The sequence below is a fragment of the Glandiceps talaboti genome, chromosome 16, assembly GCF_964340395.1.
Source record: "Glandiceps talaboti chromosome 16, keGlaTala1.1, whole genome shotgun sequence".
NCBI classification, from domain to species: domain Eukaryota; kingdom Metazoa; phylum Hemichordata; class Enteropneusta; family Spengelidae; genus Glandiceps; species Glandiceps talaboti.
This window is the reverse complement of record NC_135564.1, coordinates 12,856,265-12,869,652: the sequence shown is the minus strand read 5'-3', so window position 1 is coordinate 12,869,652 and position 13,388 is coordinate 12,856,265. Positions and strand designations below refer to the sequence as shown.

Below are 13,388 nucleotides of genomic sequence, written 5' to 3'. Positions count from 1 at the left end.
ACTATATGAGAGAGTGGAAGTAATTGTAACAGGAGGTATACTAGACTGTCAACAGTCCTTCATGCCTTTTTTGCTACATTTCATCTAAAACAAAGTTGTCGCCTCGCTCCGTAGCACTGAATACTAATGCGTACTGATAGGACATGCGAGTGCCAAAGGCACAAGCGACTGTTATAGCATCTATAGGATCTCCCTTTCTATTACTTATTCATGATGTGACGTCATAGAATTAGTCTTTACTCTATCGTATGATTTGCATACAGTTCAATGTAAGGTCACTCAACATTCAACGTATATACAATGTATACGTACACTGCAATGCAAATTTGACCTCGTAAATGTACTAGCTAGATGCGAGTCGAAGGAGCTCAAATGGCCCCGAATCATGGCCTGTTATCATACATATAATTTTTCTTCTCTGAAAGTCTTTCAAGTGTGAGTATCCAAGTTTCTCCAATGCATCTCGCTTGGTGACTCTGGCGCGCCATGTTGATTTGATTGACAAGCTTTGTGAACTATGACCCCAATGTCGAACATTCTACAGTACAAATTTTCTTACTTATATCGTGTGAGGGTGCAGCAAGGAACAACAGTTGATCGTGCCTCTGGTACTCGCTGTTGCTACATACATACATACATACATACATACATACCAGTGTTCTCCACGAGGGGTTTTTGAGGGGCGCACCGCCCCTCTGTTTTCATGGACCGCCCCTCTGTTTACAGAACCGCCCCTCTGTTTGCGTTCAGCGCCCCTTTGTTTTGGTGTGAACGTCTTCAAGAGATTCTATTCAATGCCGTTAATGAAGGAAGTGAACAGCGACACTGCGTCTATCATCATTTATGAACTTATTTATCGCCTTGATTATAACAATGGTAGCCGAAACAAAAACAGTAAATGTAGTACCGTCGTAACGTAGAAGACGGTACGTTGGTAGTTTCTATGGCCGGGTATATCAAGCCGGTAATTTCCAAGCCTTCCCGTATACGTAATACAGTACGCATACGATGTCACGGCAATTTTCGTATTGTATCGATAAATACGAACAAAATCCTAAAATTTATACATGTTCTTTAGAAATAACTACTCCGGTACGGTTCCATGGTAAAATTTATGTCCTAAATGATCACGTTTGGATGTGAATCGCGATCGTAGTACCACGAGGTAGCTCCGATGTGGCAGCCATGTTTGTTACTGTACATTTGCACTGAACGTATTCGGTTATTCTTGGCCCAAATTCGTCACATTAAAAATGTACGTATTTCCGGCAAATTTGGATGAAAAATCATTTTCCATTCATGAAAATTAAAAGGATATCAAATTTTAGAGAAATAAAGGAAAATGAATTGTTTTCAATTAATTTTTATGAATGACATGCACATTTACAAGGTGAAACCAACAACTCAAAACTAAGTGATAGCTAGCCTAGAGGTGCATACATGTACATCAACAATGCCATGTGTTGTCACTCCTGTGTGTAAAACATGCTTGCCAACATTACTATAACATCGTTTGTGTAACTGTCAACCTCCTTCCTGAAATTTTTACATTGTGAATTATGTGAAAGGTTTGGAAATTGGTGATTACAATACATTTCAGTACATTTTAGTTTGCTGAATGAATAAAATAGGAGTTTTTGATTTTGGAAACTTTTTTCACTTCCTAATATTATGATCTGGAAATATGCTAATGATATGCAAATAAATATGCAAATTAGGGCGCCCCTGTATTTTTCAAAATTGTGGAGAACCCTGCATACATACATACATACATACATACATACATACAAGCAATACATTATATATGCCACATACAAGATGTAAGCCTGTAATAGCTCGCGCAACTTGTCTTTATCAAAGTGGTCACATTTAAATGCATGTAATACGATGGATCAAAAGAATGAATTATAAATTCTGTAGTATAACCCTTACTGAGATACAAATTTGTTTTCATCTCAATTATGCAAATTTGGCATCATTATTATGCAACCTAATGACCCCATATCAATGACATGTACAGGACTGAGATGTACATGTACATGTAAACCTGTCACACATACATACGATAGGCCAAATGTTACTGAGTCATACAATTCATATACACAGTGAACCAGTCTATTTCAGATATCCATTTACTCATACAGGAAACACATGGCATTCTATATGTTATAATGATACAATATTTGATAAACTAAAGATTCTAAAAATGAGCACCATGTTTCTTTCAATCTTTGACACATTGCCATGGTATTTTGTATGGTACTGTTATCACCACTAAGCCACTGTCATCATTTTCAGCTAACAACAAGTGTGCTTAAAACTCATACTTCTTGAGTTAATGTGATAAGAAACTGCAGGTGAACAATGTCTAACTGATAACAAACTCTTCATCCTCAGTGCTGTTGTTCACATGTACAGAAATCTATGCATTTAAATGCCGACCTACACTTGACATCTCATAAACATTACTTTTAACTTCATGAATATTATCAATATGAATATCAATTACTGACCATCACCCAACGAGACTGGGGAGAACACTAGATAGATTATTACTATATACAAAGTTTCTACACAAGGATTTCAATCTCAGGAAACACACCATCTACAATTGAGACATGTGATGATATTTATTTAATTCTGTATACTTGTTGTCTTATAAGCCAGAGGGCTGGATGTGGTTCTTTATTTGTATACTATACTGAACTGTTGTATTATCATTTGATAAGTCCACATAGGACACTTTAATAAACAAACTATGATGCTCATTTGACCTTTATTACATGTAATATTTTGTACTTTCCATGACACCAAGCAGTTATACAGCAAGATAAATGAAGCCTACTGCAGGCCATATAGATCAAAGTCAACAATAAGTCACCAGTGTAGGAAAAATGGAATTCCCCCTATCTACAGTGACATCATCACAGAAGATGGACAGGTACATAACTGACAAGTACTTTCACACCCGAATTTACATATATTGAAGCTAACCTTTTCACACCTCTGGTGACTCAACACCTCCAGTAAAGTTGGATCATTCTATCAGATCCAGTTAGACACTGAAGAAGGACAAGTGATTTGTCCGAAGAGAACTTGTGTATAAATGTAGCTAGAAGTTTAGAAATCCTCAAACACATACAACTAGTACTACCATGGTATCACAAACACAAGCTAAAAGTCAAAGATGTCAATATAATCTGATAGACATATGTTGTCATTACTCCAAAATACCTGTAAGCTGTGTCTTATCACCACCACAACAAATCCTAAATAAACTAATTTGAGTTTTATATTTTATATTTTACAACAAACCAGTCTCTAGCTTCATTTTCACACTTTTATTATTGTGTTTTAATTCATGCAAATTTTTGTTCTATTTTTACTTCCTTGTTGTGCTTCCTGGTTTTCAGAAAAATATATAAATACAGAGTCTGTGGGTTATAGATTGGAGATTTTATGATGATGTTACTTTTAACTTGAAACTAATAACATTACTTTTAGTTTTGAGATGATGTGTAAAACACACTAAGGATTTCATACAATATATCAAATATATATCACCATCTTGTAATTTTACCATTAATATCGTGATATTCTCCTGATATTAGCATCAAAGAAATATGAAATTATTAAATCTTTCAAAAATTGAGACAAAACTGCTCTTTCATGGGTAATTTTTTCAGCTAACAACCATACTGTGAACATGTTGTACATTTGAATGAATCATTTTTTCCCTTCATATGTTACATTTTTATGAGTCATAATACTACTGCGTACATCAATACAACATGTGCCCCATACCCAATTACTTCGTGAAAACAAATTATTTACATATGTTCCATTTGTTATGTAAATAAGAATACAAGCAATTTCCATGTACAATAACACAAACGTTGATGTACATATTGATATACATTACCACATCTCTTTATATCATGTGGTGAGTCACACATAAGATGTATATGTTAGATCGCGATCTGATTCAAATTACTTTGATTTGAATCGAAACCACCATCCAGAGCACCTGGGTAGGCTTCGATCTGAATCAGTCACATTCAATACAAAATAACCACAAGTATGGACAGGTAAATCGAATCAGATCCAGATTAGATTTTGTAATGTGGACAGATCTTTACATATTAGTTACATAAGTAAAATCACATTAACCTTTTATATTACAGTTATTTGGGGAATAAATAATGTTTTCAGGTAAATTCCAATACGCTAGTGGTCGAAATAGATACAACATTTTAAAAGCTCTTTTTCACACCGTAGGAATTCAAGTTCATTGAACAAATATCTACAATTGTGTGAAAGTGATAATAACTAACCTAACAATATTTCTGATTATTAATGTTATAATCCCACCAATCCACTCCCTCTGCCAACCCATCCATTCCACTCTCAACTCTATGGTCCTCCATTACAGGGAAATAGCAAGGCTGTATGGATATTTCCAGTGCAGTTTTTGAATGAAAAAACTTCCCAAACCTATTTTGATGTCCATAAGAAATACAGAAAACCCCTTCAAACAACTAAACTACAGGTACATCTTTCCGTCTTTCTCAAAAACCAAGAACAGCAAAACTTAGACTGCAAGATACATTATGTTATTCAGCCGTATCAGGCTTCTAAACCATGAGTTGATAACATGACACAGACTAAGGAAATTGTTCGCAGGAATATCTGGGCAGTGTTGTTCCTACAGAAGGAATAACATCACAGGGAATACAAAGATGTACCAAAGTTCTTTGGGTGCATGTGTGTGTGTGTGTGTGTGTGTGTGTGTGTATGTGTGTGTGTCACTGTGTGTGTGTCTGTGTATGTGTGTGTGTCTCTCTGTGTGTGTGTGTGTGTGTGTGTATGTGTGTGTGTGTGTGTGTGTGTGTATGGCGTGAGGGTACTTTTGTTTTATTTTTCTTCTGAAAGTTCATTGCGTCCATTATCAATTTGAAATGTAGAAAATTGTACTGGCCATGGATAAGACTATTTCCATGGTCCACATAAGATAACAATTGTGTATTTCTTTTGTATTCATTTTGTATATTGGTATCATACATTTCTTTGAAACTGTAGCTTATTTTGTTATCTGGTAAAATAAATGTCATTCATTCATTCATCCATTCATCTATAGCTATAGATTGTGGTGATAATGACCAACAAAGTGAAAACAGAGGCTATATTTAAAATTACCATGTAATTCAGTGCAATTCTCAACAAATCCCCTCCAGTGTTTTATTGTTGTAATTTCATTATTTCCTGTCCAATGTCAATTGAACAATCTAATTCTAATCAGTAAGTCAATCCTATAAAGTAACACATGAACTCTAGTGACCTCCAGAGAATTTTTTTATAAGGGAGTTGACAGAAAAGAAACATCGCTCTACTATTAAAGTACATGTACTTGCCAGTTGGATATGAGAATTGGGTGACTCTTCAGTCTGGTGGTCATTTTGATACCAATTTTGCACATGATGGAGTGGTTTGGACTATGATTTTCATTTCATCGAGAGAGCTCTCAGAAATTACAAGGGGGCTTGACACCCTTGTTATTTTGTTCAGAAAGAACGCTGAACTACACATAGCACATATTATATGTACTGAGATAGTGAGTAATAACATGTTTCCATCTACACATTCAATGGTACAAAAATGTACTTAGACATGTAAAAATCATACATGTACATATACCTCACATCTAACCTTCCATCTGTATTATATAAATGAATGACAGTTTTTTATCAAACCGTCAAACGAATCTAAAGCTGAGAGCCTATGTTAGTAGACATTTATAAAAGACATATGTACTATGTAGACTAACCGAACGAAACCAGTTACATTTACTCTAGTTACACACAGGTTGCCTGGATTCCATGCTGTTTTGTTTTATAACGGACATGCCATGTCTTAGAGGGAGCATGGATTCCAGGCTGACCCTGGAGAGGATATACAACACACTTGACATAAAACTGATACATAACAGAACATTTCTGACTCCTAGGTAAGGTTACATGTATAATGTATAATAATAGTCATACAAGTTTGGTTAATGTACATGTACATGCAGCAGCTGTCTCAAGCCATGATAACTATTTACATAAATTTGTAACTTGTGGATGAATGCTAATAGTAATAAAGCTGTCTGTCCATCAGGCCAACCTTGCCTACATGTACTAATATTGTTGTGATGATCTGCCAATGCTCTGTTAACAGGGTGAGAAAGCTAGTCAGACTTTGTTGAAAATTAATTGAGATTAGTTGAGACCATCCAGTTTCATTTGTGTTTTTAAGCTGTGACAAAACTATTCAGTTCCCTCATGGAGCCAGACATGTTGATTGAACAGGTAATGATAGTAAGTTAAAGCATAGACCCTCCACCCAGGGTGGAGGGTCTATGGTTAAAGCCAGACTTAGCTATGATTACATGTTGCGGATATGACAAAACTGGTGCTTGATAGCATTGTTGCTTGACTGAAGGGGGCATAGAAAAACTGGCAGCGCTTCTTCAAGTAGTGACAGACTGGTAAAATAATGACAAGTGGGATTCTATAGCTACAGACAGACATACGTATTGTTAGAGTATCTACAGCATGACCCATATATTACAGTACTACTGGTACTACAAATAAATACACAAGTCACTATAGACTGGCAAAATGAAAAGAAAACTGGAGCTAAAACGCTACATGTACAGACAGACTGCAATAGAGACATACACATTAAAGTATCACATACATCATAGATACATTTGTACATTAATATACCAGATTACTTCTACTGACAGACACACTTTCAAACTACAGCTATATATGTATATCATGTAAATGTGACAGAGATAATAAAATTTAAAACAAAGAACTCTAATGACAGACAAATTAACAAAGTTACGTCAGTCTATGGCTATCTCACCTCAGACTGAACTAAATTGTAGTTCATTGGAAAGAAAATAGAAAAATCCCACTTGAGCAAACCTATCACTTGGTATAAAATTGTTGCAAACACTGCCACACATACATGTACATGATACACTTTAGCAGACATCCAGTCAGTTTTTGTTAAAAGGCCAATCTTGTCCTTGTCCCAATTCAACCTTGACCGAACCGAGCTTGATAAACACTACCTATTGATTTGTATAATACATCCTTTCAATCGCAGTTCTGTTGGATATTTCCTATGACATACTTTCCTCCACAAACAGAAGGGACTGTGGGTTAATGAATGCATAAGATTATATAGGTTGGGGTCATGTTAAAAGACAGCAGTTCTATCGATTAATATTTTCAACAACTTTCTGTGTATACCGATAAATGGGACCCAAAGTAGCCTGTATTTATAATCAAATTACAACTCTGACTTAAATTTAAGAAATTGTTCTACTTTTTTATTCATGCTAATGTTAATTTTGAGATTGCAATCCATACAGGCACTGGCTTTTGCTGTGTCAACATCTAAATCTGACTTAGTGACTAGTCAGGGGGGCCAAGTGCAAAGCAGAGTGTGTATGTGTGTGTGTGTGTGTGTGTGTGTGTGTGTGTGTGTGTGTGTATGTGTATCTGTTTGTATGTGTATGTCTGTCTGTGTCTGTGTGTGTCTGCTCTGTCTGTGTTTGTGTCTGTGTACATTTATGTATGTGCGCATGTATTTGTATGTATGTATTCTTTATGTATGTAAATTGTATGTATGTATGTATGTATGTATGTATGTATGTATGTATGTATGGATGTACATGTATGTATGTATGTATGCATATATGTAGCGTGTATGAGTATGTGTGTGTTTGTGCGTGTGTGTGTGTGTGTGTGTGTGTGTGTGTGTGTGTGTGTGTGTGTGTGTGTGTGTGTGTATAAAGCCATACTCTATATGGGAACACAATTGATGGTGATTTCATCTCACCTGCATTTCTTATGCTTACAAAACAGAACAAACATCATTTCTACCAACACTGCATTGTGTGGCCTCTATGAAATAGAATTGGCAAATCTAGCTCAGAAGGTACACTGGGGCAGGATATCATGGAAAGTAAACAAAGTAAGGAGCTTCGCACCACTTGAACTCTTGCCAAAATAATGATGATGTAATTGTTTCAAGAGATGAGAAACTATTGAACTTTGTTTAGTTTCAACAATACCTTGCCCCAGTGTACAGCTTCTTCTGTACCAAATTTACCAAATCACTCCATAACTTTATTTCAGACACACACCAATGTATCATATGCAAGAATGGCTCTATGAGAACAGTGTGCGTGCACACGTATATGTATATGTGTGTGTGTGTGTGTGTGTGTGTGTGCATGCATAGATATGAGTGTGAGTGTGTCTATGCGTGTACACTTGACTTTTCATATACTTAATCATTAATGATTGATTAATTGATTTCAATCACGATAACTGGTTCCTTTGTTGAATAACTTGACACTGTTATTTACAGGTAACTTTACAAAATAATTGTATTGTTATTTTCATGTTTATTATGATATGCTTGTTGTTGCCCTGGGTGTCACTTAGGATTTAACCTGTAGTTTGATCATAAAGATTTTATTTATTCAAGGTGACACATTCACCAGTGAACAATTCTATCACTTCATGGGGCAGTCAAGGACACTCCTGCCATTGTTTGATTGCGTGACAGTCTATATTCATTTTACTAGCAACACAAGAACCTTCCCAAAACTCAACACAAGTCACAGTATAAACAGGACACATAACTAACACTACATTCCAATGCTATATTTTTTTTATCTAGAGATCACCACACTCGCAGGAAATCTGCATTTATAAAATCTACAATAAATCCAAGTTCATAATCTCTTATTCTTATACACATTATCTTGTTTCCGCTAGTACTTTCGAGGCCAAACCTAACAAAGCACCGCTGTTGTTGTATGTGTACATATAATCTGACTAAAATAAAAACAAACTGAGAATGACTCAGAGAGTCACACTACGACGGTTTACCATTGATTGGTGCTATGACTAATATAGCTTCTCCTTTTAGACTAGATTTTTAGCATTTGTCGATCCCAAGACGAATATCTAAAAGTAGAAACATGATTTTATGATGTTTTTCCAGACGTAGCTGATGTAACATAATACATAAATAGAATGAAGTTCTACGTCAATGGTCAAGCAAACTGAAATACGATAAAATTTCCTACCTTTGTAGTGAACTCTCAAGTTGTTTTGGGACAATCCTATAAAGTTGTATTTATCTTTCGGACTCCATGATCTTGGTAATGGTGTCTCGTCTTCATTTACGGCTGGATAGAGGAGTTTTAGAGGGTCTACTGGTGTAGAATTTCCGTTGTTTTTGCTGCCTTCTCCGGTACCAATACTATCACCGTTCTCCGCCATCTTGAATCTATTAATTTCTGCTGTACACAAAAGATTCTCTACTTAGTCATTCACGCGATTTGCGTTCCTGCAAACGTAAGATGCTCAAATTTTAAATACAACAGAAATTTACTAAATATTCTTGGATTTTTCACTTAAAATATAAATATAATTTATAGATATAAATACATAAAATAAAACAATAAATCTTTATCACAAAATTTCGAATACGGTGCTACAAATGTAAATGGGCTATAGTTGGCACAGTTTAGTAGACCACGTACAATTAATACAGTTAAATATTTCTCCGAACCTTAAAACAAACCAAGAAAATGACACAAAATTGCATTTATTTTTTATCTGTATATAATATGTGCGTTTATGAAATCAAAACAAAGGCATGAATAAAACCATGATCATGATGATGCTAGTCAGTATGGGACAACTCAACATTTTCAACTTTTCGTATATACTTGCTCCAGTTATTTGAATAAAACAAATTTGTTTAATAGGTCTAAAATAATGTGTCGTTCCGATTACGCTCAATTTTAGAAGAGATGGGGTAGGTAGATTTTTTATTTTATTTATTATATATATTTTTTTATAATGTGAGTGTCTAGTTCAGGTAGTTATGGTTTCCGTTGTTTTCCATACGGTCTCTGTGGTATTGATTACTTCTCATATCAGATGCACACAGATTGGAAGAATGAGTTTGAAATTGTCTTTTTAAGTTGATGTCAGTTTCCTCATCCACTATTTGTCGCGAGACTTCACAATTTTCGTGATTTCATATTCTCGATTACGCAAAAAAAGTTAAGGGTCGGCAGTGAAAAAATTAGGGGATGGGGGCGTCGGGTATTCGAAACCAAACATTTTTTAGGCCTTAACATCGTCGTAAACCACAGCTTCTTTTACGGCACCGTCCAAGAGGTTCGTTATTTCGCAGTGTCGCCGGAAGAAATAACAGCTCTGGTTTGCGATAATGGGCCTTTAAGTGCACAATTTATTGTGTTCTTTGTGCTGAATGATAACCTGCGAGAGCGGTTGCGAAACAGTCGGATGAACGCCTAAAATAAGAGCGTATGAAAGACTACAAGTAACTGGAATTGTTTAAAAGTTCAGGGCATTTTCCTTTACAAAACTAAAAATAAATAACAAACTCAAAATATGTGAAGAAAGTGAGATAAATAAAAGAAGAAGACAAATCCTCCAAGGACTGGTGGAGGGGAAGTCTACTTTTCGTATTAATTATGTCCATAAAAGTGACTCAGGATTGTCCGTACTTTTTTGTAATAGCCTAAACCTATTTGTTTTGTAGTAGTAGTAGTAGTAGTAGTTGTTGTTGTTGTTGTTGTTGTTGTTGTTGTTGTTGTTGTTGTTATTGTTGTTCACTTTTCAATGTCTGTTACGCATCGTCAAAAAATATCTACAATTGCGGCAACTTCCATATTCAGCTGGGGGAAAAACACATCGTATAGGACCTACTCAGGCTTAGTCTCAGCCTACAGTTCATTGACAAGCGGTAGGGGCATACCCAGTAATGTAATTCATAGGAACAAAATTTGGATGGAGATCTCACTAGTTAATCACAATTGCATTTTGGATTAAATCGACACTTCTTACTATAATTGAATAGCATTTTAATTAAATAGCGCGTTATAATTCATGAAGAACAAATTGAGGATCTGTAATTGGAGAAGTTTTTACTTTGTCTACTGTCAAGAGACAAGCCATTGGGTTTGATTCTGACGATTCCAGTTTTAGAAGAATGGCCACAAAGTACATGTATTGTCGTCTAGTTTCTTTTGTGTATAGTGAAATGATGGCCTCAATATGTGAAAAATATATAGTAATTTATTCATGCGAGTATATGTAAAAATCTTATCACTATTTTTTCCATTACTTTAATTTAAGCATCAAAATTCAAACACGAAGTATGTTTGCCAATTGCAGCATTGTTCATGTTTCTACCTTTGTCCAAAGTTTACCTTTACTTATATATTGTGTTTCTTTTGTTACATTTACAAGGTTAACGCTCTGCAGACTGGCTTTATTTCTTTTGCCCTATCCTAAGATTAATGTCCACCCGCGCCCACTACCGTCGGCCCAAACTACCACTATCATCCGTCTCTGGGTATGAAAAGTCACTGTAACTTGTAAGGATATTTTTGGGACTCTCTCTACTCCACTGTATATGTTTCCAGGTTGATACATTGATCCTTGTAAACATTGCAACCAGGGGGTAATGAGTTCACCTTTTTGCAGGGTCAGCGGCTGTCTACAACCTGGATAGGCTGTAACTCTGTGTGAGGTCATTGAACTTCTGCAAGGCCAGTGGCCCTCCGCTGAGATTAAAGTCTAGTTAGCCCAGTCATCGTATGACACAGCAGTTATTTGGTAGTCAGTTTACGTCAAGGATCTGTAATTCCGATTCGCCCTCACTATACTGTATTAATATATAGATAGTGCAAACAGAAGCGGCGTTACAGATCTGTGACATAAATAAGTTTACGTATTGACTAGCTACAATGCAATCTGGACACGCCGGTAAAAAAAATGGTAGTAAACTTCGTTGTGTTTTAGACGGGGTGCCATATAGGTCAATTCCTATGCTCTTATGATTCTTTTGTATTACATTTGTGTAAATATTTTCTTGGTCTGAATTTATGCGATATCGTGACGCCAAAATACACCGAGTATGCCAAACACAACGTTGGCTTCAGAACATAATTTATATAATATTTGATATACGTTTGTGTTTATTGTGAACGAATCCAGTGACCCATTGGGATTTCATATGTCGTAGACAGTTTGGCCCAGACTAGTGAGTACTGCTTGAAGACAGAGTAACTAGGTATTCGATTCTGAGTCAGGTCTCAATTTACTCCGTCTAGTCTGTAAACAGGATAAAGAACGCTGGGGCTAAAATAAGTTTAAAGGGTTGCAAATGTTCATAAATGTATTAACCTACTTGACATTTTTGTAATTTCATTCTGGATTGCGATCTAACTTTGTTGGTGTGTGTGTGTGTGCGTGCGTGCGTGCGTGCGTGCGTGCGTGCGTACGTGTGTGTGTGTGCGTGCGTGTGTGTGTCTGTACCTGTGTGTGTGTGTGGGGGGGGGGGTTAACACATTTTCGATTTGTTTCACACCTATAATATAGTGAGCATTTTCAAGAAGTTTATGGATTTTTCAATAGAAGGTGTTTTAATAATGTCTGATATGGGAGTTAATGTCCGGAATTCACCACATACTTTGTTTTTTCATGGTTGCGCTTCAAACTAATAGAGATGAGGTTCTTCTTGAACTTTTAATCCATTAAAAAATTCTCGATTCACAGTATTTTGTATAATTGTACATCGAACAGAAGTCGCCACTTTTGAATACACAGAAGTCATCGTGTAATTGTCAACCTATTAACGCCTTAACGGTAATCATGACAAATGGGGGATGCGAAATCTAGGAGGTATTACGAGAGCTAACAATGTACGTCGTCGTAAACCACAGCCTGTTTTACGGCACCGTCAAAGACGCACCATCCAGAGAGGTGTTCTGCAGAAAAATATGTGCTCTGGTTTGCGAGAATGACAATGTAACCCATTCGCGCAGTAAACAGGCCACTCAGCTCGAGATCTGATTGGCTAAAAGTACTTGAGTAGGTATGGCTTGCATAAAGACTGGTAATTTGCATAATTAATATTGATCATACTTGTGCACTGACTAATATTTCAATACATGTCAATTGTTTCTACGTACATTTTGTTTTATTTCAGACTTACCTGTGTTTTTTCATTCGATTTGGGTCAGGATTAAGAATAAGGTGTAAAAAACAAGTGTCTGGCAGAATTTTGGAAAGTTTGGCCGAGAAGAAAATAATGTTCTTATTTAAACTTTATGACTAGACTGATAACTGTAAGGTGAGAACCCAAGATTGAAACCAAGCCTTTGATATTTGAACTCAATAGTTCTGTGTGTCCTCCAAGTCTCTGAACAGATTTAGGGGATGTTTGTTATTACAGTTAGTAGCAATAGTCCAGGAACTTGATGGATGTATACA

General features: G+C 35.9%; 1 protein-coding gene across 1 annotated transcript in view; it reads right to left on the bottom strand.

Annotated features, from left to right (window-relative positions):
* LOC144447038 (ran-binding protein 9-like) overlaps positions 1–9,353 on the bottom strand; it is a 37,216-nt gene extending 27,863 nt beyond the window's left edge. Inside the window, exon 1 of the mRNA XM_078136909.1 lies at positions 9,158–9,353. Within this exon, the coding sequence (XP_077993035.1) occupies positions 9,158–9,353 (196 nt within the window). The remainder of the gene's footprint in view (positions 1–9,157) is intronic.
* Between the last annotated feature and the right edge of the window lie 4,035 nt (positions 9,354–13,388).